Consider the following 25,761-nt stretch of genomic DNA (forward strand, 5'->3'; position numbering starts at 1 on the left):
GTAAAATTAGAATTTGATAAAGTTTGGTAGTTACCAGTACTTTTTAAAATTTATATGTAAAATTAAAATTTGATACGTTAAGTATGTTACGGGTAATTAACCATAAAAACATTCAAAATTAATATGCCAGAATTTGATATGGCATTTAAAGTGTAGCGTATTTCATAAACTCCGGATTAAGGCTAAACCACCTATTTTGTATTGGAACTTGAAGCTTAATTAATTAATCAAATTATCTGTGACTATTTTAACTATTCTTCATTGAATGTGGGCTGATCTACTAGTGGTGGTCTAAACCCTTTAATTAACAATTCAAAAACTTCTCCACATTCCAATGCTAATTTATAGTTTTATAACGATATAATTTGGTCGTAGCAGGCTCTATCTCTTGCTAGTTCAAACTTTTCAAGCACTTCTTGTTAAATTTGTTACATTTGCATTTTTTTCACTCATTAATCTAGACCCCTTTCTTTAATATGATGTGGATATCCTATAATAATAGTTATATATGAACTATGATTGAAATGAATGTTAAGAGCCGGCCAATATCACTCTCGGGACAACATGCAGGGTCCCTATATCTATTTATTTTATTAAAAAATTTACTAATAAATCATTTTTAATTATAGATAACGACTGTAATTAATTTGTATATAAAACATAAACAAATGAAACTTGTCAGGTTAAAATGGGCTTCGTTAGTTAAGGCGCAAGCATATCGTGGTTGTGAGTATAAAAACAAAAAATAAAAATAAAGAGGATTAATTGACTACAAATTAACTAGTCATTTTACATTTTTGAGATAGCATCGAAAGTTTATTAATTGTTTTAATTAAAGAGACAGTGTGTCAAAGACTCAAAATTACGAAATGGTTGAAGAATTAAGATTTAATTTGCAATTCCAAATGAATATGACAAAAAAAATACACGAGATTAGTTCATTTGCCGCATATTCGACCAATCAGCTGCAAAATTTCACTTACATTACGTTTATTATAAATAAATTTCTTGAAAGTCGAAGCCTTTTTATTTAATTAACTTTTATTATTTTTTGCGGAGACAAAGCCATTAACAAACTCCATAAACGTGGGGGTGACTGTGAAAAAAAAGTAGGGGATTCTCTCTGAGTTTTGAAGTACTAATAAAAAAGTTGAGTTTATTGTGTGGATCGATAATCAAAGTACAACTAAGAAAAGTTCTTGTTTTTCTTGGAGTATATGATGTATTTTTACGATGTAATAACAGGCAGATATATGTATTGTTAATTTTTATAGAATCTATATATAATACTATAACACTATACTGATACATGGATGAACGAGACGAGTCAAATCATGTACTATTAGTTACTTATTATATATATATATATATATATATATATATATATGTCTTAAAATTTATTATTTTCTGTTAAATAATTTTACACTCTTAAATAAATTAAGAAGATAATAAATTTTACCAGTTTTTTCAGTTATCCCAACATTTAAAATAGGAATTTGCTAATTGAATTACAGCTGTGTTCCCAAATATATGTTTCACAGATATTAAAAAAAAAATCGCAATATTGTTTACTAAGATATCCTAGCCTCTAAAAATCTAAAAATAAGTAAAAAGAAACAATTTCATTAAGGTTTTTTTTTACTCTGATATATATCACGATGAGTGCTTTTATTATACTAGCATAAAGTGTTTGCATTGCACACAATCATGATCTTTACATTAATATTAATAATTAAATTGTTGGAATTGAATATTTGTAATAGATGAATACTCCTACTAATCAAGTGGTACGTACATTCTAATGTTATGTGTGATATGTATTAAAATACCAAATATCACTAAAAAGGTATTGAAGATCAACCAAGTGGATATATGGTACAAATGCAAACATTAAAATATCACTAGCTAGTGTCATGCATTGAAATGTCAACAAATGATGAATCAAATTGAAGGAAATTATTAAATTAATAACTCTTTCTACACCAAGGCAAAATGTGTATCCTTTCCTTTATCAAATCCTAAGGAAACAAACCTAACTAAGAAACAAAACAAATCCTAAAACTCTCTAAATCGCAAACATTGTACAAATGTAATAATAGTTGGTGGGAGCGAGGTCTACCCATCGTAAAAAGAAAGAAAGTAATGACTATACAAAACGAAATCAAGAACCATCATCTTGGTGCGATGGTGGGAACAACTCCGCTTAGAAGGTCGCTGCCGGAGACGTCTTGCGAAACGTACGGGTTCCTCGTCGACGACGAGGAGGTCGGGGTCGTCGCGAGTTTCCCGGAGTCGCTGGTTAAGGATTCCGAGATGGTGGTGTCGGACTCCGGCATCATAAGCCATATGTTTTCGAGTTCTCTATACACTTCAGCCATCGAAGGCCGTGAATCGGTCTCTTCTTGGCAGCATTTGAGAGCCAAATTTACGAACTTCTCGACGCACTCGGAAGGGTACGATCCCATCCGCTCGTCGATGATGGAAAAGATCATACCCGATCGATACGCAATGTTTACCTGGACGAGCAGATCATGCAGCATTTTAGTAGTAGGTCGAGTTTAACCAACAAGTTCGGGATGGATAGGCCTAGGACACCAAATTATCGAACCACGAACAAAGAAAGGCATGCACGACACGAGATTTATGACAAAAATACCTCACGAACGATGTTTTTGCCATGTGAGATCGGGTGCATCCCCGTCAGCATCTCCAGAAACACGACTCCAAGGCTATAAACGTCGCTCTTGTCTGTCAGCTTATGCGTGAGGAAGTACTCCGGGTCGAGGTATCCCTGCAAGAAACAGGTTTCTATCAGATAAATTTTTACATTTTTTTAGAAGAATGAAATTATGAAGGCATGAAAATGCTCACTGGTGTCCCTTTGACCACTGTTGATACATAAGAGGGCACGCCTCCTTCGAGCTCAGGAAGTGGAGCTAGACGTGACAGTCCAAAGTCAGCGACCTTTGCAGTAAATGTGGGGTCGAGTAATATGTTTGTGGCCTTGATATCGCGATGAAATATGGGCGGATTGGCCTCTGTATGAAGGTAAAGGATGCCTCTCGCTGACCCCATCGCAATTTTTACCCTCCTTGCAAAAGTCAGTGGCACTTTGGCCTTGCCTACATTACCAAGGTACATACTTGTCTTAGAACGAGAGAGCGAGAGCGAGAGAGAGATGGTTTTGAAAACTTACTCGATAGGTGATCCCTCAGAGTACCGTTAGGCATGAACTCGTAAACCAGCATCTGCAATATAAAAAACATCATAAAATTCAAACATGACTCAAAATTTTAGCAAACATGTAGTCTTGAACATGTGAAACGACGTACCTGTTCGCCTTCTTCATCACAATATCCGGTCAAGGACACCAAGTTCCTATGGTGCAACCTTGACAATAGTTCTATTTCTGTAAGAAACTCCTTCTCTCCCTGCAACGATCCCTCTTGAGCCCGTTTTATGGCCACAATGGTCCCGTTGGCTAGAACGCCTCTGTGAACTTTACCGTAGCCTCCTGACCCAACCACGGTCGACTCATTAAAATCATTTGTTGCCAGCGCCAGTTCACTGTAAGTGAAATCCTTCACACCATCAATTCTGATGGAGATCCTCGTTGCTGGAACATAGTGTAGAGGTGAATTTAAAATTAGTGAAATAACTTCTACTTCAAGAGCCAAGAACGAGCATACAATTGGAAATTCGTAAGGAAATTCTAAGAAATCGTAAGGTACTAACATGGACGTCGCCTCGAGGATTTGTGCTGTTTTTTGGTGTGCCGTCTCAAGATAAGGAGCGAAACAATAGCAGACAGCGTGACTGATCCAGCTATCGTTCCCAATATTACGCCAGCCAACGCTCCCTTGCTTAAACCAGACGACTTATTGTTGAGGAATTCTGCAATATAACAAAAAATCAAGTGCTGTTTCCTATAAACAGAGGTGGTTATGTGGTTCATGTTATAACCTTTTCCTATATTTAAACAAAGACTGCGAATTGGAACGCACCTTCATCATAAGGTGATGGGAGTGTGAAACTGAGAAATTCATAAGGTCCAAACACTTGGCTATCGCGTATTCTCCATCCACTGAACATTTCACGAATCCATAAAACCTCGCTCCTATTGAATAACTTGCTAGTAACATTGGACGGAAATATCTTCAGGTCCATTTTGATACGAGGCCCCTCTTGCCATTCCGCTGACTGAATCTCAAGCTGAGAGAGGTTCATTTCAAGACCAGAGCTGAGGTACTCCTTGAAAGAATCCACATATGGAAGGAAATCCGAGAATCCTGGACTCTTCAACCGATATCCAACAAACACGGGGGCCATGCAAATGCATCGTGCAGTTGGAGATGGAGGGGCATACTCGTAACCATCTGGGCATGACAGAGGAGGACAACCATAGAAATTTGTAGTATTTGAGATATTGTTGAAATCTTCATCATGAGGCCCACATTCCTGAATTAGACTGTTACTTGTTAAGCACACCGGATTTCCTTCAAGCCTGAAAACGAGGGAGGAAAATTGTTGAAATGCTCAAGAAAATGATCAAGAATGAAAAGAGTTTCATGGACAAAACGACGAACCCAATGGTGATATTGGTATGGGAAGGAAGGCTGCCACTAATAATTGAGAATGAATTGAACCCGAAATCCCTGCAAAGTTCATTGAGGGCACTCATTAACACAGTTACTGTAATAAGATTGCGTTTTTCAATTGAGAATATATTTTGAATAAAGGAAGCGAGGATATGTTTGTTTTTTCTTGTTTTAAGGCTTACAGAAGGACTTTCTCAGTTGAATTCAAAGTCCTATTTTGCCAGATGCCTGATGGAATAGAACCATTCATGGAATTGTTCGCAACAGACCTGCAAGGCGAATAGAGTCGGATTTACTTAACTGACTCATTGTGGGAAGTGTAAATCAAGAAATCAAATTGAAACTCATCACATATAAATTCTAGTAAGGACACAGTATTTGTTTAAAGATGATGAATGCTCACAGTTTTTGCAAAAGCGGGAGCCCCGAAAAGCTACCAGGAATAGTTCCAGTCAGACCGTTGCTTGACAGATCACTGCAGGGTAGAATATGGCATTAAGGTTAGAGAAGTGAAAACCATACTCTCGGGTAGATAAAATGTCAAAACCATTATAACAAAGTTGAGACTGGTTGCTCACATAGTTGTGATATTTCTTGAGAGTGCACCAGCTGGTATGGGTCCCGTAAGCTGGTTCAAGCTCAAATCTCTGAAACGATGATATCCCAATTATCTCACACAAAAAGGCAAAAAAATAGAACAAAAGATGAGCATACTAATCCTCTCATGACAACGAAAATTCTTGATATGATAAAGGCCACCAAGAAAAAGGATGCCGACTAACAAGTAAGCAAGGTTCAGAGAATTGCTCCAATCAGGTAGCGTTCCTCGTAAACTGCAGTTCCTGAGACTCCTGATGATCCAAACAAACCAAACCATTATGAACATAATCTCACGAAACGATCCAGAAAATATTAATTCTCTTGCTCGAACCTCAATATTCTGCTGATTGGAAAGAATAAAGCATTTAAAGAAGAAGAAGAAGAAGTCTGAATTTTCTTACAACTTCAAGAGCGTAGATATGTTCCCATACGAAGATGGTATTGTACTCCCACCAAAGTTGTTGTTATCGAGCTGGCTGGAAACAGAAAAGAAATATATTAAGTAAGAGGTGTTGATTGCAAAAAGCCCGATTTTTCTAGATCAAAATTTTCTGCAGAATGAAACAAGAAAAAGAAAGCACCAAATAGAAGAAATATATTGAATGAGGAAAATTATTTACATACAGTATAAGTAAATTTGGCATTTGAGACAGTTCTGGTGGAAGAGGTCCGGATAAGTTGTTATTGTCAAGCAACCTGCAGTAACGTTATGTGAGTAATTAAACTCGTACGTTCAAAATGCCATGGAAGGGAAAGTAAGAATGTCCAACTCACAGATGAACGAGATTAGGAAGTCGAGAAAGCACTGGCGGTATCTGGCCACTGAGTGAATTATTGTTCATGTGGCTGGTTCACAGTAGAAACAATGAATTAGATGGCTAATGATAAGGCCAAAAACTGCATTAGTTTTGATATATCAGAACCGAATAGAAAGAAAGAACACTTACAAGTGTTTTGCTTTGTCCAAGTTAGCGAATGACGAGGGTATTGGTCCGGATATGAAGTTCTGGTCGATTTGTATCCTGTCCAAGTTCACGAGATTGCCAAGCTCCTCCGGCAAGGAACCCGTTAGTTGATTTCCATTTAGAAGCCTGTGATCAAACAAAAGAAAGTACGGGTAAGCTATGCAGAATCAGATGCAACTTGTCAACCAAAAAGTTCAACTATTAGAACATTAAATAGTATAAAGAGACGATTTCTTGATGCTATATGGTGCACTTTTCAATATGGTTGAGCACTCGCTCTTATCTTCTCTCTTTCGTGCGCTTTTGTCAATCCACAACAATTTTTCAAACACTACAGAGTGCAAATTAACATATCAAATATTGAGACTGTTGCAGCTTTTCAACTCACAGCAATTCTAGCGTTGTAATGTTGCCGATTTCCTTTGGTATAGTCCCAGTAATATTGTTCCACATAAAATCCCTGCCAAAACAATAACAGGGAATAGGTTATAAAGGGGACAAAGCCATTGAGACAGAACAAATTATCCAGCAAGGCAAACAGGCTCAAACGCATTTACTAGGATTCGAATATGATATATATTACTCACAATATCTTTAAATAAGATAAACGGCCAAGTTCCGGAGATAAAGTTCCTGTCAGGTTCCTACCCATAAACAACCTGTTGAGAAAGTAAATAGAGAAGGCATCATTTAGTATATAACTTGCAAATAATATGTTCAAGAAAATGCGAGCAAGTTAAGAAGTGGCGTTCGACACCCCCCCACCCCCTTTGGGGCAAGCCAACCGAGAAAAATAAAAGAAAACAGAATGAATGGCAAGTTGGCAACCTTATACTGAACTTCAGGAAACACTAAGGTCCCAGTTTGTGAATTTTGTAATCTACAACGACCTAAAACTACAAATTGAAGCGATGTTTTGTTGTCTCTAATATAAATATAGCAGCTGTTAATTCTTACCAAATTTTGTAACACAATATATGATACACCATATCTATGTAGATCAAGAAAGTTATTTTGTCTCGAATATCTTTAAATACTGAAAGAAGCATGCCATGCCAGTGTAAACCATATTGAAAAGAAACACTACATCCGTAACTAAATACAAAATAGGCATCAAATCTGTTTCAAGACCTACTTTTACAACCCATAACTAGAATAATAAGTCTAGCGAAGTCCAAAGGGAACGAGATCATACACTTCGCTAACATGAAATTGACCATCACGAAGCGTTGTGTTATAGCAGATAATCCCCGTCCAATTCAAAATGCACGGATCCCCCCTGTCCCACCGGACAAGATTATTGAAAGGATCACTCAAACTTCTCTTGATAGCTCTCAATGCATTCACTGCACACACCATTAATAGCAGTCCATCATAATCCCAACTGTAAAAATACTTGATAAATGGATAAGGAAAAACTCAAGCTAGACAGCATCACATAATTTTACTCCATCATAGGGCATTCCATGTTAAGGCTATAATTAGAGTGATGTTCAAAGGTAGCAGCTGCAGATTTCCCTCGTCACAATGAAAAATATACATAGAGATGTTGAACAAGAACAACAAACCTTCATTTGGATCTGTGCGTTGGCTATCAGCACCAGTAACCAACAGACACCAGCATAAACACATAACCAGAATCAATCTAAGATTCGAAGCACTCAGCTGGGACACCCCGAAAATCACCATTTTCTGAATATTATCTATATCTCTAAAGACCTAGCTCCCACCTGAAACAATTATACAATAAAATCAATACTTGTAACTCAATCCCACCTCTCAATAATATTCACCAAGACACTCAAAATTAAAAAGCAGTAAGCATAGGAATTTAGATACCTGAACTGAAAGATGAAAGAAGTAACATTTCAAGACAAAAACTCAAAGATCAAACATAATCAAATAATTACATAGCAAAGGACAGAAAACTAAACACCAATATATACAACAAAAATAAACTAAGGACTTCAAATAAAAGACAAGAGAGAGCGAATTTTTTCTACACATGAAAAATACGTACGAGAATACATAACGGGAGTTGCTGCAGGTGTGTCTTGCAAGCAGGGAAAAGGGGTTTGAAATGTAGAGAGAGAGAGAGAGAAAGAGGGCAGGAAACACGGGCGGATTGACCTATTCTCCATTGATGGGTAGCTAGATAGATGAAAATTGTTGGTGATAGTGATGAGGATGAGAGCAGCAGCCATCTTTTTCGTATTCAACAGTAAAATATTGAATTGTATAGAGAGAAACACAGACCAAAATTTCCTTGCTGGCTGATGGTATATTTTATTGGGATTAATGGGGATTGGCTTTATTGACTTTTGATGAGGAGTAGTTGTTCAACTGCCCTTTCTTCAACTTCTAATTGCACTGTGCGATCAATGATTATTGAAATTTGAGAGAGAGAAATAATGGAATCTTCCCAGTTCACATTAAGATTATTGGTTTGAGCAATTTTCTCACAGCTAGCTAATCTGTACATATCAAATTTGGCAGCAAGAATTGAGAATGTTGAAAGAGTATGTTCTTCAATATTTTCCAGAAGTGGAAACTACACTTCGGTGGGAAGAAGTGGTTTGAATGTCGATTTTTTCGTATTTTATTTCTCAATATTTAATGATGATATAATCAAATTAATAAGACCAAACTTTCTCAAGATACAATTTTTATGTATTACGAGCAAAAAATGGTGAAAAAAAAATTAAAGAGTAATGTAATATCCTTATACCTGAGACTTGAGTGTTTTCTTCTTAAATTATAGCAGTCTTTTTATTAAAGCATAGCATATAGTATTAGGTCTTACTTTATCCCCTTAGCCTAGTCAATGTGACATCAAACTAACCAAATGGGACTAATAAATGTTATACCAGTCTAAATGTTGGCGTGTAACAAATTACTAATAATAAGGTTTATGACTAAGTAGATTTAAACCATCCATCATACTGCGTATATAAATATATTTTTTTGATAAATTAATTAAGACGTATAATTCGTGATGAATAAATGATATGCTTATTTGTCAAATATATTCTTAATAAGGGACAACATCCAATTATTTTTTACCAACTCTTGTTATATTATAACTGGCAATCGTGTCTATTGGCTACAAGAACGACGACGATTTTGAAAGTCAATAAGTTCATAAATGTTTTCAAGCCCAATGATTAAAAGCAAAGAATATGATACTTTACATAATAAACCTATTAAATGGATCCAAATATTGATATGAAGGGCAGGTTTGTCTTCGTGGGTAATGGTGAATCTAATTCTGTAATGTTTTATATTTATTTATTTTTAATTCAAATGGATGGATAATTCAATATTTGTGATTAATTTGGACTTGACTGTTAAACTATATTATTGGTTAATGCTAGTATACTGTAATAAAATATTTTAGCAGTGACATAATTTTTGAAGTATATATTATCATATTTATAAATATTATCAAATAATATTATGATATCTAGGTGGGTAATTATTATTCGTGTCACAAAAATAAAAGTATGTGAAAGTTTCGCCTATCCATAAACATATAAACTCGCACACACAGAAGTTAAAACTGACAGAGAGACTGATGCAGCAACTCGTGCAGAAGTTATAACTCACAGAGAGACTCTAACTGAAACTCGTGTAGAAAATATGAAGAACACAAGAACACCAACAATGATTACCCAGTTCGGTGATAACACACCTACGTCTGGGGGGCCACGCCCGGGGTAAATTATCCATTAGTGATGATAAGATATACAAAGAACTTACACGCAAAGACTCGTTCTCCCTAGCCTCTATATCTTCCCAAACCTCCACCAAGATGAATAATTGAGAGCAAATTAACAACTCACTCCCTAAGCTTGAATGCTACACATTCAACGCTTAAACCCAACAAATAAACTTACTCCAACAGGCTGGAGCAATCGTAAACACAAAAGAACAAACCCACGATCCGCGCTTACAAAAGAAATAAGCCACAAACTAGAACACACTCACACGTATTGTATGCTCTCTGCCCTAGCACGAAAATACTCTCAATATGAAGTAGAATATCAGATGAAACAGCAGCAAAAACGAAATCTCTTCATCACCAATATATAGCCAAACCCTAGAAGAAGTTTGGGCTCTTGGCAGGCTATAGGCTCTAGGAGGCGACCCATAAAAAGGAAACCCTAGGAATGAGAACTCCCTTTCAAACGCAGCAGTGGTAGATATATATCCATAAGAAGGCTCATGTATATCTCCAAACATATCTCCAAAATCCCGCAAGTAAAAGACAGCAGAGTGTCTCAACAACGGAAGCAACTGATGAAGCAACAGTTCTATCCAGTTTATTAGATACACTTATTGTCTACACAATGACAATTAATTAGAGTATGAAAATGCTCTAACAGTATGTTACCAAGTTTAGTGATAGTATTTGAAAGTGTAATTAATTTTGTGATATTTAAAAATGTAATTATTTTGTGACAAGTGGAAGTCTAATTATTTTTTATGACAAATATATTTATAATTAATTACTGAAAGAAAAGTAATTTTATAAATAATTAAATATAAATTAAAGATAAAATTTTGTGTGTGTGTGTAATAGATAGAGGGAGAGAGATACATGTGTGTAATAAAAATATTTTATGATAGCTTCAGATGTAGCAAATTTAGTTACATGAATAAATGTTACAAAATTAACTTATATTTTTTAGAGAGTGACTCTCATACAAATGTTCATATGATGATGACACACATACTCTAACAACACTCACGAGTGTGCCATTAAACACTCTAATAGTAACATGACACTAAGTGTGTGTGCCCATATCATACAGACAGTTGCATAAGAGTTTTTGTTATATTTTATATATAACAAAAGAATATAAATATATGTGTGAATATAAGCAAGTACTAATAAATTCTATAACACATCTTTTGATCCATGTTACTAAAATGGTGATACTATTAGATAAATTTTATTGTAATGAGGGAGTGTGCTATTCAGTTTGTCTGTTTATTGCTTTATTTTATAAGTTTGGCTTGATTTAATTAAAAAATCAATAATTGAAACACGTTTCTCTTGGTCTAGTTATTAACCATGTAAACTTTCAGTTCAATCTAAATTCAAAATTTTCAAACCGATTTAAATTCACTGCGATTTAGTTCAAATTACGAACTCACAAACCAAATGATTTATTGCATCAAAACATGCATGACCAAAGCAAAGCTGAGAACCATTCAAATTTTCAATTCATTATTTTACAGTTTTTTTTATCACTATTTCAATTCTAGCAAACTATAAATATTAAAATGAGAAAAAAAAAATGATAATATATGAGCCAAAAATTGTACTCCTACTTACTAACATTGGGCCTTGCGTAGACTTGGAAAAGGCCCAATTGACCAAATAACAAGGCCTATCGTTTCGAGCGCGTGCAGCCCAACTCGTAAGTATAAAAAGATACAATATTCAATAATCAGATTCGACTTGATGCAACTCATATTTTTTTAAACTTGATCTAATAACTTAAAAAATAGAAAAATAAGTTAATTCGAGCTTCTTCTTCTTTTTGGTAGAATGATGCATCATGATTGGAAGATTAAGCACCAAGGTATTCTAAATCGAGTTACTGAAACAGTACTAATTAATTTGATTTAAGTAGGTGCCTGCGAATGTGATTGGAGATTATTCATCTCAATATTATCTATGCTCAAAATTGATCCATTTTTCATACAATGCACAAAATGAATTCGAATACGGAGAGTCGGAGACTGGCTAAGCTTTTTTTTTTCTCCTTTGTTTAAGTTTCAACATCCATATATTGTTAATTTATGTCCTTATAATAACGTGAAAATTTATGAATCCTCATTAATTTCATGACAATTCAATACTACAATATACTCCATCTGTCCACGAAACAACTTTCTATTTTTCCTTTTTAGGACGTCTACAAAAGAACTTCTTACTATTTTTCGACTATACCCCATCATTTACTTTTCACTTTTCATCACTCTCAATACTAATTACTTCCTCCGTCCCACTAATAAAGACACACTTTCATTTTTGGGCTGTCCCAATAATAAAGACACATTTCCAAAAAAGAAAATAATTAGGGCATAAGATACACTAATTAATTGCACCTTAATTAAGGTATAAATAAGAGACAAAAAAACCCTAATCTTATTTCTGCCAAATTTCGTCCTCTCCGCCTCTCTCACTCTCTCATCTCTCTCTCTCAATCCAGCTTCTCCGGCGAGCCTCCGACCACCGCCGAGCACTCCGCGCCTCTCCGACCACCGAACGCCCCTCGCCCCTCCGGTGAGCCTTCGATCGCTCGCGCACACACTGACGGGGGCAGAGGGCCGAGACATAGCCCTAGCCCCGCCGAACAGCGCGGCGCCCCTCCCCCTCTTTTCTCCTTCTCCGCCGCCGCCTGCTTCTCCTTCTCCGGCCGACGGCGGCTCCGGGGCTGCGCCGCGATCGCCTTCCTTCTTCCCCTCGCATCTCTCTCTGTCCGACTCCTCTCTCTTCCCCTCTCGGTTCCCCTCATCTCTCTCTCCCTAGACTCTGTGTCTGCCATGATTCGATTTTTGGGTTAGGGGCTAGGGTTTGCCGCGATTCGATTTTTGGGTTCGATTTTGCAGGTTCGATTTTGGGTTTGATTTTGGGTTTGATTTGGGGGTTGAATTTATGAGGTGGTGGTGGTTTTCGTAGGCGGCGGTAGTGTCGATTTTGGGTATAAATTGGGGGTTGAATTTCTGAGGCGGTGGTGGTTGTCGGAGGCGGCAGTGGTGGTTGTCGGAGGTATGAATTGGGGGTTGAATTTCAACTAAAACATTAAATAAAAATAAATAAATACACTAAATTAAAACTAATCAACTACACTAATAGTGGTGGGCCACAACACTTTAACAACTAATCTACCTCTCATTAATCTCCGTGCCCAAAAGACCTATGTCTTTATTAATGGGACGGAGAGAGTAGTATAACATATTTTCACCACTCTCAATAACCTCTTCTCACACTTAATAATTTTTTTCTTAAAATTTGTGTCACTCCCTCTTCGAAAGTTCTTTAGTAAACCAAGGGAGTATCTGATAATTTAAGCCAGCGATTAAATAAATCTCGACACTAATTTTCCATCGTTAATTCAATCATTAACTCCTGTTGACGACTAATTGCGTCGATTTAAGAATGAAATTGCCGTCATTAACAACACGTTTTTTTTAGTGTTCCCATCTCTGACAAATAGAACACAAAGCCTACTTATTATAGTAAAAGTTTTTAAACTTCGGTTAAAATTCAAAGTTCTAACTTGATAAATTTAAAAAGAAAACAAATGTTATAAGCTTCAATTATTCGAGCTATGGCTTACGAATCAAACTATATATAAAGCTCATACCGAAAATCTAATATATTGAAATGCAGTATCTAAAATTTAATAAATTTTAAGATAATCAATGATATATTCAATTCAACTCGATTTGATTATCAAACTCTAATTTCCTTCCACAGAATTGACCATCTAATTTATCATTGGTTGCATCTTGTGGAAAAGGTCTCCTAATGGATAAAGACAATTCTACACACTATAACAAGAGTCAAATGCCTCAATGTTTCAAATTGTTATTGATGTTGAGTTCTTATTGAATAATTTTATTTTAGCAAGATTATTACTCCCTCCGTCCCACTTCAAATGACCCAATTTTTATTTTGGGTTGTCCCACTTCAAATGACTCAACCTAAATTTAAAAATAAAATTGAACATTTAATACTGTTTTTTGGGTTGTTCCACCACCACTTTACACCTTTTTCACATATTTTTTAATCTTTGTACTAAATTTTTTTAGGTCATTTGAAGCGGAACGGAGGGAGTATATAATAGCCTGGAATGAAAACAAGCAGAGTTTTGGGACTGAGTCGTGGTTTTGCTGCTTAAGCCAAAAAGGAAAAATGAAAACAAGGAAGAAAACTGTGGCACTTAATCAATTGTAAGGTAAAAAGTTGGATAAACCAAATTTACTCGTTCAAAGTAGATGCCATGCCAACTCTTGAAATAATCATAATCATACTTGCAATTGAGTATTAAAAGTGAGACAAAATGGAATTATTGTTTCTTCTCATAATAATTTTCAGCATTGGACAAATATTTTTGTTATTACTTGTTAGGTAGTTGACAAAATGTAATAAGATAAATGTTAGACAAATCATCTCAAATATAATTTTCATAGTTCTTTATTAACCGAGGAACATAAAACATGCATGTTTATATCTTCTCCTCCGATCTTTATAAGAATTAAAATAAATAAAATCCATGGCAATATTATTCAGTACAAGCGTGTACGAAATCATCTCAAGATTCACGGGACAAACCGAAATAACATTTTCATTACTAAGAATGTATAATAAAAAAAGTGCCACTTTTATAACTAAAAATACCACGTTCTATGAAGTAAGCTTTTGAAAGCATAAGTAACTATCTTCTAAGAAGTAACACCTCATCACATTTTCATTATTTAGTGTATAGAATGTTGTAAACACAAATTTTTGTATTTCAATTTGATAAAATACAAAAACGCGTTACAAAGATAATTTGATAGATTTGAAAATAGATTTATACGAGTTGCAATCTCTAGTTAATCCTCTGATTCTTTTTTTCTATTTGATTCTTGAACAAGTTCGAAGGTTCTTGAAATACTTGATTTGATGACGCCAATCCAAAGGACTTAAGTCATGATTTTGGATTGAACATTGAACTTGATTTGATTTGAGAACATTCTTAGAATTTGTAAGAATGCCTTGAAGCTTTTGAACTTGATTTCTTTGGATACTTGAAGATCACTTCAAAGGTTCGCAGGAATACTTGAACATTTGAAGAAATACTCGAAGATTTGAAGATACTTGAATACTTGAAGATTTTGAAGTATACTTGAAGATTTGAATGCTCAAACGATTGAAGATTTGAAGGAGACTTGAACATTAGATAGAATTCTTCAAGATACTTGAATACTTGGAAGAATACTTGAACTCTCCAATTCTTCGCCTCTTCTACTTGTGATACTAGAGAGAATTCTTTATGCTCTTCGATCTTCCACTCCTTCACGTTGTTATAATGAGCACCCCAACACCTCTATTTATAGATTTTAGAGATGGGCTTTGTGGGCTTTATGGGCTTTGGGCCTTCATGCATGGGCCTTAGGGCTTTAGGTGTCCATGAGCACATTAATTCATTTATATTAAATATTAATTATATATCTATTTAATTTAGGAATAAAATCCCATTTAATAAAATAGAAAATATAATTGAATATTTAATTCATGAATTTATACGTGGCACGATTTAATTCGACGACAAATTTAATTGCCTACAAATTGCCCCATCGAGACTTGTTTATAGACGAAATGCCTTTGGTAATAGACAAGTCTCGAAATATATCTTGATAGTTTAAACTCTTATCGCGGAGTTTCTTGATTTTGAATTTTGTAAATAGTTTATACTCGTATTTAGGAGTTCTTCATTTGATTTTGAAATTTTAAATAGTTTATACTCGTATTTAGGAGTTTTTTGAATTTCTTTGAATTTTGTAAATAGTTTATACTCGTATTTAGGAGTTCTTCATTTGATTTTGAAAATTTAAATAGTTTATACTCGTATTTAGGAGTTTTTGAATTTCTTTGAATTTTGTAAATAGTTTATACTCGTATTTAGGAGTTCTTCATTTGATTTTGAAATTTTAAATAGTTTATACTCGTATTTAGGAGTTCTTCATTTGATTTTGAAAATTTAAATAGTTTATACTCGTATTAGGAGTTTTTGAATTTCTTTGAATTTTGTAAATAGTTTATACTCGTATTTAGGAGTTCTTCATTTGATTTTGAAATTTTAAATAGTTTATACTCGTATTTAGGAGTTCTTCATTTGATTTTGAAATTTTAAATAGTTTATACTCGTATTTAGGAGTTTTTGAATTTCTTTGATTTTTTTTTTTTTTTTTTTTTTGAGGCATCCTGCCTTAAAACAACAGCAGATGGCGACACCTTTATTTTTTAATAACATTACTCTTTTTTTTTGTTGTGTATCTTTCAGTGCATTAAATGCAACTCAACAACAATAAAGGCAGTCCTTTTGAAACTTTGACAGCCTGCTTTGAAGGGTTGTTCATAGCCCACTGAAAATTGCAAAGAACAGCTGGAACTCCACCTTTTCTTCGTACACACTGGCGGCTAGGATTTCTTTTCTTCTTCCTTTTTTATTTCTTTCTTTTCTTCTGGTTTTGCTTCTGCATTTTTTTTTTTTTTTTTCTATAAATAGAGTAGACCCTCCCTATGTATTGCATCTCAAAACAAACGCAGCTTCCTCTTTCTCGGCTGCCTACAGTAGCCTGTTCTAAGAGTTTTCATTTGATAGCTGTAGTATCTTTTGATAGCTATAGCTATAGTTCTCAAAACAAAGCTCGGCTTGCTTCTAGTTCTCGCGGAGTGCCGACGGAGGGTTGAAGGTGATCGGAGGACAAGAACTTAGCTTGTTGCTATTTTCCTAAGGCGCCGGCGAAAGGAAAGATTCGGGTTTTGACACTAGAGGCATCGAAGGCGAGAGTTAGAGGCAATCGGAGGTGCCGCAAGGAGTTCGGCAACTTAAGTAGCGAAGGGATCTTCAATCAGAGTAAGCATGTTTGCGACATTCCTCTTATTGCTTTTGAATCATATATGACATGCTCTGAAGTTTATTTGTTGTCTCATTTCCTTCGCTAACCTAGCTGCTGTCGAGAGAAAGCAGAGGCCGGAGCTTGTTTTGTTACGGTGTTTGGTGGTGAAACAACGTGAGTTTCGGGACGGCGAAGGAGCCATATCGGCAACGACGAGGCTGTGCTCCGTCGAGGTATACTTCTCTGCAGTCTCGCCTTCAGTTTTGCACAGTCGTTGGCTTCTTTTAGCGGGCGCGGCCGCTACTGGAACGGGCTTGAAGCGCGGTGGCGGTATTTGACTTCGGCTTTGCAGCAGTGGCGGCGGAGTTGCAGGCGTTGGTTTGGACAGCGATTTCTTCATCTTCTTGGCCTTGAGGTCGGCGCCGTGGGGGCTCTTGGCGGCGTCGTGGTGGCTCTTTCGTCGTTCTGAATCGGAACAAGAGAGATTGGGGGACGAAGACACGGCTAGTAGCTGCGTCTTCGTCGGAGCTCAGGAGAGGGAGCCGATGGCGGTGAACTCCAGTTGAGTGTGTCCTGTTTTCAGCGTGAGTTCTGAGGTTGGGTGTGGATTTTGGTTTGAGTCGGAGTGAGAGAGATAGAGAAGAGGGTGAGGGGAACGGAGGAGGCGGCCCTCCGGCGGCTGTTTCCACCGGGGAAGAAGGTCGGCGGCTGTCCCTGTGTGAACCGAGAGAGAGCGAGAGCGGATTTCTTTTTAGAGAGAGAGAGACGGGCAGATTTGTTGGAGAAGAAGGGGTGTGCGATTTTGTGAAAGGGGGCAGTAGCAGCGATTAGGATTTAGGAGAGGGATTTTTGAGGAGTGAGATTTTTTGGGCCCTTTCTTTGGGCTATTCTTTTTTTTACTCAACCAATTATTCAAACAAGCCCAAGAGAATTTGGAGAGAAGGAAAAAAATGGGTTTTTTTTTTACCAAATCTTGAATTCACCTTTTATTAATAAAAGTAAATTTCTAAGTCTGATTTTTTTTCTTTTCTTTTTCTTGTAGTTGGTGGCCGCAAGAACTTAATGATGGTGATCTTCAAAAGACTGATGCTTTATTCCATCGCTGTATTCAAGATGGGCGTGGTCTCATTAACCAACTTCATGGCAGATTTTGCCCCAAACGAGATGCTTTGAGTATTTGCAAAGTTCGAAATCTATTGTCTTCTTTCTTTCAGTCTTGACATCTCCATCAGCCCGACTAAAGACCATCCTCAGAGAGTTCATCCAAAAATCTGACAGCAGCCTATCTAAGACTTTATTTGAGTGATGTTTACTTTGCACTTCAGGTGGCTCAATTGGCTTTTAATCAGATTTCGGGTGCGCTCGGATCTGGGCCATTGTGAGTCCAACCTTTGAAGATTGCTGGTTACATTTTCTCTTTGCGCGCATTCGAGCAGGCTAGATGACTCAATGGTGTTCTATTATGTTTGGCGAACATGTGTTTCAACTCCACGAGCGCATTCAACTTTAGCTTGGAGAGAAGTGAATTTGTCGATGCATAGCCGACCTCAATGCCAGATGACTCAATTCTTTGACAGGTCTTGGGTGCGCTCAGGCCTGGGATTGTTTGAATCTGGTTTGAGTGAGGTTGTTGTTATGTTTGGCATCTCACGAAGTTGGGAGAATTATGCACAACGGCTCGAGAAGATTGAGTATTTTCTTCTTGATGCTTAAGCCAAGGAGAATGAAGCCATCGTCCGAATTGCTTTGATCAAGGAAGTGCTTGCTATGATAGAGAGGTGGAAGACAGAGATGACGTTGTCCTTCAAGCAAGATAGTGCCTCCTTTCATATTGTCCGAGGTGCAATCCCAGAATTCAAAAGAGATTTTGACAAACATAAAGTTGCACATGTTGATGAGGAAATGCTGCGGAATTTTGAAGACTTCAGAGTCACTTTTGATCTCTGCTCAGAGAACTTTGGAGGATCAAGACCCATTTGCTTAGTATTGGTGCAAACCGCAGTTTCTATCATTTCTCTCTTGATGATTCTTATTTGGTTTGTGATGGATATTTTGACATCTTCTCCAAATGCTTGTGCTTCTTTTGATGGCTTGATTTTCTTCCCAATTTGAGACATATTCGGCTTCACATAATCAACTTAAATCATAACTTGATGATATAAATTGAAAAGAGTCAAACACAACTTATGACTGAACCTAGAAATTATCTAAGCTGCCTACGTACCCTTTTGAAAGGGATCAAGTCAAAACGTAGTTCATATGATCAACATGTGTTTGAGATTGGGTGCCGTGCACAGTTTATACTCATGCGGGCCAGGAGTAACATGCAGTTTAGGCTCGTGCGTCAAGGAGCTGTCTTCATACGCTTCATTTTGTTGTTTTTCTTCATTTCTGGTTTCTCATCTGACTCATCTTTTCGGCTTTTCTGCTTTTCATTTTTTTTGCTTTTCTGCTTTTCTATTTTTTTTTTCTTTCTGTTTTTCTATTTTTTGGCTTTTTTTTTTTTAAATAACTATACACATATATACATGCTTCAACTTCTACCACCCTTCAAGGATAGTAGTACTTCAAGAACTTTCCGTTGAGAGTGATAACAATTGGCCTCCTTGCAGCGAGGGCCATGTCTCCAATTTGAAAAGAGGGCGCTCGCACTGCTTTGTTGAAGGATCTTGAAGGAAGAGCTTGATAGTATTCCAATTTTTGCTGGACTTCTAGTCTCTCTTCATCCAGAGTTTCCAGTTCTTTGGGGCTCAAGTGCGAATTCTCTTCTCCAACGACCATTTTCTCGCAGGAGGTGATATGGTTTGCTGTGACAATGTCTTCATCTTTTCGGCGATGATCTTTGCAATCAAAACACTTCTTTATGCTTTCATTTCTCTGGCGTATGAAGGCTATATTTTCTGCGACGTCTGCTGTGATAACGCCACTTCTAACGAGACTTGCAATTTCACGGCGCACTTGACTTTGAGTAGTATGAGGAAGAGGAACTGGATTACTAGCCACTATTAGTAGTGTAGTAAGAGAAAGCCACACTTTCTCTATCTTCTTGATCTATGGCATCTCGTGTGAAGATGGTGGTCTTCATTCGAGCTTTCATTTCTTTCCCACATGACATAATCAAAGTGGTGTATCTCTTCATTCGAGGAGTGATCAAACTTCTCCATTTCTCTGTTATGTGCAATTCATCACTCCCTTTTGTCTTGCTTCGTTTCCATGATGTACCTTTGCCAAGTCTTTTAAAGACAGATACTCGTTGAGCTTCTCTTCTACCCATCATTTTGAAAACAGAAACCGTTTGAATGTTTGAAGATTCCAGGGTTTGTTGGGTGCTAGTATAGTTAGTGGCAGCTCTTTTGATGGCGATACGAACGGGACTCTGCACTGTATATCCCAAACCTGCTTTGGAGTTTTGGCCTGCGTTATCAGTCTTTTCCAAATGAGACCTTGACATAGAGCTTTCTTGAGGATTGTATCCAGCATTCACGAGGAGTTTATATGCCTTCGGACCAAAGTGCTTTGAGAGTTCTTTGTTTGAGAGATCTTTATGCTCTGTGACGCCACTTTGCTTTGGTCGGACAAACCCTTCAAATGGTTGGAGAATTGGCTTCTTGGCATCAATCTTCGTTAAAGGCATGGTGAATCCTTCCATCTTTAGAAAAGATTCTTCCTTCCTTTTCTCCTGGCAAGATCTCAACTCGTCATGTGATGTATCATCTTTCACCATTGAGACTTTGGTTCTTTCCAAATAGAACTTAGCATCAGCAAAATGTGATTCTGCTTCCGTAAACGGCTTTTGATCACCAACCACTTTTCTTACGGCGCCATTTTGATAGTACTTGAAGCATTGGTGCAATGTAGAAGGAACAACACCATTTTCATGAAGCCATGGTCGACCCAGAAGCATATTGTAGGACGTCTTGGCATCGATAACATGAAGCAACGCCGTCGAATCCATGTCCTGCATCAGCAATCGCAACCTTATAGTTCCAAGAGCTCTTTGCCCTTCATGATTGAAACCTTGGATCATCAATCGACTTTTTGACAGCTCATCTACTTGGATTCCCAATTGCTTCAAAGTCCTTAGTGGCAAAATATTGACCGCTGAGCCTCCATCGATGAGAATTCGATTGACTTTCTGCTCCTGTGTATAACAACTCACGAACAATGGCTTGTTATGAGGTTCAGATCCAAGCTGCAAGTCTTCATTGGAGAATGTGATTGCCAATGCATCATCATCTTCATCCAAATTTAGCTCAGGTTCTTCATCTACTTGATTGGATGTATCATACAGAGCTCCAATACCTTCTATTATGTCATTCAAGTCGGTGGAGACCATATTTACAGCAGTAGCGTCTTCTTCAAGAGATATTTTCCCTTCTCGAGCTAAACGCATGACCCTGTCTTTAAAGATGAAGCAATCATGTATGGGGTGCCCAACCAGACGATGGTATTTGCAGTAACTTGGATCATCTGTCCTCCCTGCTTCATTTGGTCGCTTCATTTCTGGCAACTCGATAAGCTTTTCTTTGAGCAGATCATCAAAAATTCCTGAAACATCAGAGTCTAAGAAAGGGTATTGCTTTTGTTGCATTTCTTTCAAGGTAGATCTTCTTTGCCCCATGTCTCGGGAAGAGTTCTGATTGTCTCGTGAAGTGTTCTGGTTGCTTTCTTGATTAGCTTCTTTCTTTAGAAATTTCACCGAAGTTGCCTTAATCGCCATAGATTCCTTCTTTGGTGCTTTGTCATATGGTTTTCCTCCTTTCTTGAATTCTGGCTTGAATTTGCTAGACTCCTGGATTGGTGGTCCTTCGATCCCGCTTGCCATCATGCTCAACTCCATATCATGAGCTCTAGTGGCTAGTTCCTCGAATGTTCTTGGCTGGATTCCTCGCAAGATGTATTGCAAGCCCCAATGCATCCATTGAATACACATTTCGATGGCAGATGATTCAGACAATCGGTCCTTGCAGTTGAGACAAAGGTTTCTCCATCGGTTGATGTAATCAATGACTGGCTCTTCTTTGAATTGACGCGAACTTGTGAGCTCCACCATGCTGACAGTTCTTCTAGTGCTATAGAAGCGGTTGAGGAACTCATGCTCCAGTTGTTCCCAACTATCAATTGAGTTTGATTCTAAGTCGGTGTACCAATCAAAGGCATTACCTTTCAATGAGCGAACAAACTGTTTGACCAAATGATCTCCATAAGTACCAGCGTTGTTGCATGTTTCAATGAAATGAGCCACATGTTGTCTCGGATTTCCTTGGCCATCAAATTGTTGGAATTTGGGGGGCTGATAACCAAGAGGCATCCTCAAGTCGTCGATCCGCCGAGTATATGGCTTGGAGTAGGTCAATGATGACTTGGAGCTTCCACCGGAGTTATTCTTCATTGTTGCTTCGATGAACTCTTTGAGTTGGTTGATGGGAATGAGGCCACCAGACGAGAAGAGAGTGTCATTTCCTGAGGGCTTTTTTCCATCACTCTTTGGCTTGTCTTTGGAGATTTCTTCATCGTTATTCTTTCCATCTTCTTTGCTTTCTTCGCCTTCCCTATCATTGTTGGCGTGGCTTGAATCTCCTTTTTCTCCCTTTTCTCCTTTGAGCTTTGCAATCTGGGCATCTTGCTCTTGGATGTGCTTGGTTAGAGCTTCAACCATCTTTGTCAAGTTCAAGAGTTGTTCCTCCATGGTGGAAGTGTTTGTCATCATGACACTTGCAAGGAGTTGATAATTTTCAGTGGGAAACATGAAGCTTCTCTCAGAGTTGTCATCTTCTTCATGTATAGATGGAAGGCGGGAGGTCGACTTGGACACCTCTTGCATCAATTTTGCTTTGCTCCGCGTGATCATACCGATGCCTTCCGAAGAACCTTTAGATAAAGTTGGAGCAGTTGTATTTGGTTGAATTGACATTGTTCAAGATTTTTGGTGAAGAGTAGAGATGAGAGGTAGAGAGGTCCCACTGGGCGTGCCAAAATTTGTAAACACAAATTTTTGTATTTCAATTTGATAAAATACAAAAACGCGTTACAAAGATAATTTGACAGATTTGAAGATAGATTTATGCGAGTTGCAATCTCTAGTTAATCCTCTGATTCTTTTCTTCTATTTGATTCTTGAACAAGTTCGAAGGTTCTTGAAATACTTGATTTGATGACGCCAATCCAAAGGACTTAAGTCATGATTTTGGATTGAACATTGAACTTGATTTGATTTGAGAACATTCTTAGAATTTGTAAGAATGCCTTGAAGCTTTTGAACTTGATTTCTTTGGATACTTGAAGATCACTTCAAAGGTTCGCAGGAATACTTGAACATCTGAAGAAATACTCGAAGATTTGAAGATACTTGAATACTTGAAGATTTTGAAGTATACTTGAAGATTTGAATGCTCAAACGATTGAAGATTTGAAGGAGACTTGAACATTAGATAGAATTCTTCAAGATACTTGAATACTTGGAAGAATACTTGAACTCTCCAATTCTTCGCCTCTTCTACTTGTGATACTAGAGAGAATTCTTTATGCTCTTCGATCTTCCACTCCTTCACGTTGTTATAATGAGCACCCCAACACCTCTATTTATAGATTTTAGAGATGGGCTTTGTGGGCTTTATGGGCTTTGAGCCTTCATGCATGGGCCTTAGGGCTTTAGGTGTCCATGAGCCCATTAATTCATTTATATTAAATATTAATTATATATCTATTTAATTTAGGAATAAAATCCCATTTAATAAAATAGAAAATATAATTGAATATTTAATTCATGAATTTATACGTGGCACGATTTAATTCGACGACAAATTTAATTGCCTACAAATGTAAAACAAGCAAAATATATATTTCCAAAGTGCAAGAAAAGAGTTTTCTTTTTGCATGTTCAAAAACACAATATCAAGAATTAATGGGCCTCATAAACAAACAAAAGTCGACGCTAAACAGGCCTAAGTGCTAGGGCCATTAAATTAATGAAGGTGTGGCCACCTAGATGAATTAAATTTTGTTACCACCACACCTATAAATAGAAATGGTCCCAATATACCAAATTAAGGCCCACTTATCACAATCAACGCCAACTAGTGTTTAGCTATAATCTCGTTTTGTTTCCTAGGTTGCTTTCACTTAAAACCTTATCTTCGTGCTGGCAAAGCTGACATGTGAGTTTGTTTTATCAAAGTTACACTCACTCTCTCTCTCTCTCTCTCTCTCTCTCTCTCTCTCTCTCTCTCTCTCTCTCTCTCTCTCTCTCACACACACACACACACACACACACACATACACATACACTTAATACTTTCACTCATACTATTAGGCAATTTAAACTTTCAGCATATTGATTATAGAAATGTCTCATCAATTGAACTACACTTTATATTTTATAGTTATATATAAATATGATTGCATGTACTCAGTATATTGAATCTGATTCTTTATTTTATATCACATTTTATTAAAAATTAGTTAGAAAAATTTGTGTCTGATCGTCTTATTTGACAAAATCTGTATAATGACATTTCATATCTTTAACTGATACATCATCCAATTCAATAGAATTACACTATAATATTATTTTTTGGACTTGATTGGGCTCCAAAAAATTATGCCTAGATGAACTTCGCTAGCTCTAGTCATTTCAGATTCCAAAGTCATATCTGATGGCATATTTATAATTTTTTTGATGTTTAGTTGCACTTAGATACAATTATTCGTTTATGACATTTATGCAAATAAAACATAAGGGCCTTCTCCCCTTGTATTAAACACTGGAGTTTTTCGTTAAATTTTCAAATCTCTCAAAAGATAAAGACACTCATCACTATAAAAAAAAAGTTTTTACTAGTGACATGAGATCTGTTAGCTATTATATGTGTCATAAAAATTAGTAGCATTTGATAGTGTTGATATCATTAATTTTTGTGACAAACATAACAGCTATCAAACCTTATGTCACTAATGAAAACTTTTTTTTATAGTGCGTCAATGGTCAAAGAAGCTAGGGGGGCTTCTTATAATTTTTTTTTAATCAAATCAGATTTGTGCGGACCTTCTAGATGGGCCCAAAGTAAGAAAAATATATAAACTGACTTTCAATTTTTTGATATATATTGTAGCAGTAAATATATTTTATGGCTCCTTTTAGTCGGTACCAATGCAATAGTATTTTTGATCTACGCTCAAACCCCAACCTAAATAACATCTCAAGAATTTTAACTCATGAAACTGTCTCATACAAGATTTGCACAATCTATATCAATTATAATATGAAATATTGTATGTTAATTGGGTAGAGTGATAAAATTAAATACGTTAATTTTGTGTGACATACTTAGGAGATATGGTGTGCGAGCTAAGAACTCTAGCTAGAGACGGCTCCTATCATTAGTATTTAATTAGAAAATGACATGAAATGACTAAATTCATATACACATGCAAATGATTTGTAAATCATGGGTTGCATGATTAAAAGTAATTTCGCACTTGATGTTGGATCATAGACATGGATTGCATGATTAAAAGTAATTTTTCTCACTATTTCATGTGATGATGTAAGGATCTGGAATCGAATTTCCCAAACTGGCTTCTTGATTTGATTCATTGGGACTTAATTTAATTTCTGGCACCGTTTTTCTCAAAAAAAAAAAAAAATTATTACCAGACTTACAGACTTACAGTATATAACTATTAGCATAAATAAGATTAAGACAATCTATTGAATTATAGCATGTATGCCGACATAAATGGTTGCATCTGACGTAATCTCAAATTACGATCCCATTTTTCGTATTGCCTTATATTATATTATATTCCATTTTTTTAGGGGAAAAAAAGGATGGCACTACTTACATACTAACATATATATAATCTAGCTCTCTTTTATATTTAGAACTTTTTAAAGTAATATTTACAGTATTTATACGTCTATGACATTTTATCTCAAAATAGGATGGCACTACCTACATACTAACATTTAT

At 36.5% G+C, this 25,761-nt stretch overlaps 3 protein-coding genes across 5 annotated transcripts in view; 2 read left to right on the forward strand and 1 right to left on the reverse strand.

The window, feature by feature from the left end:
• The window catches only part of LOC130992114 (nucleolar complex-associated protein 2), an 884,658-nt gene that overhangs the window by 163,758 nt on the left and 695,139 nt on the right, over window positions 1-25,761 (forward strand). The window lies entirely within an intron of this gene.
• On the reverse strand, window positions 1,938-8,743 carry LOC130992105 (probable LRR receptor-like serine/threonine-protein kinase At1g06840). 3 transcript variants are annotated; one of them, XM_057916602.1, is made up of 21 exons: window positions 8,420-8,743; window positions 7,732-7,893; window positions 7,359-7,509; window positions 6,751-6,822; window positions 6,552-6,623; window positions 6,146-6,289; window positions 5,973-6,044; window positions 5,823-5,894; window positions 5,600-5,674; window positions 5,381-5,449; window positions 5,177-5,245; window positions 5,002-5,073; window positions 4,781-4,867; window positions 4,587-4,655; window positions 4,005-4,504; window positions 3,736-3,894; window positions 3,333-3,616; window positions 3,197-3,248; window positions 2,872-3,122; window positions 2,657-2,791; window positions 1,938-2,516 (listed from the first exon to the last, which is right to left on the reverse strand). In XM_057916602.1, exons 2-21 carry the CDS (start codon window positions 7,850-7,852, stop codon window positions 2,172-2,174), a joined length of 2,871 nt encoding a protein of 956 aa, XP_057772585.1. In that variant the 5' UTR covers window positions 7,853-7,893; window positions 8,420-8,743; the 3' UTR covers window positions 1,938-2,171. The 3 variants fall into 3 exon arrangements, with proteins under 3 accessions (XP_057772585.1, XP_057772584.1, XP_057772586.1); XM_057916601.1 differs by having other exon boundaries at window positions 8,184-8,700; XM_057916603.1 differs by lacking the exon at window positions 8,420-8,743 and adding an exon at window positions 8,003-8,196.
• On the forward strand, window positions 9,371-18,858 carry LOC130993760 (uncharacterized). Its single transcript, XM_057918797.1, has 3 exons — window positions 9,371-9,399; window positions 17,142-17,350; window positions 17,832-18,858. The coding sequence occupies exons 1-3, from the start codon at window positions 9,371-9,373 to the stop codon at window positions 17,960-17,962; spliced, it is 369 nt and encodes a 122-aa protein (XP_057774780.1). The 3' UTR covers window positions 17,963-18,858.

The sequence above is a fragment of the Salvia miltiorrhiza genome, chromosome 7 (genome assembly GCF_028751815.1).
Source record: "Salvia miltiorrhiza cultivar Shanhuang (shh) chromosome 7, IMPLAD_Smil_shh, whole genome shotgun sequence".
Lineage (NCBI taxonomy): Eukaryota > Viridiplantae > Streptophyta > Magnoliopsida > Lamiales > Lamiaceae > Salvia > Salvia miltiorrhiza.

Bases quoted from the DNA above. Each gene is read 5' to 3' on its own strand.
- LOC130992105 (XM_057916602.1), bottom strand. From the start codon at position 7,852: ATGGTGATTTTCGGGGTGTCCCAGCTGAGTGCTTCGAATCTTAGATTG. The intron at 6,624-6,750 runs GTGAGTAATATA...TTGTTTTGGCAG, and splicing joins TTATCTTATTTAAAGATATT to GGATTTTATGTGGAACAATA. The intron at 5,246-5,380 runs GTTAGTCGGCAT...TCATCGTTTCAG, and splicing joins TCTCTGAACCTTGCTTACTT to AGATTTGAGCTTGAACCAGC.
- LOC130993760 (XM_057918797.1), top strand. From the start codon at position 9,371: ATGGATCCAAATATTGATATGAAGGGCAG. The intron at 9,400-17,141 runs GTTTGTCTTCGT...TCGGCTTTGCAG, and splicing joins AATATTGATATGAAGGGCAG to CAGTGGCGGCGGAGTTGCAG. The intron at 17,351-17,831 runs GTTGAGTGTGTC...TTTTTCTTGTAG, and splicing joins GCCGATGGCGGTGAACTCCA to TTGGTGGCCGCAAGAACTTA.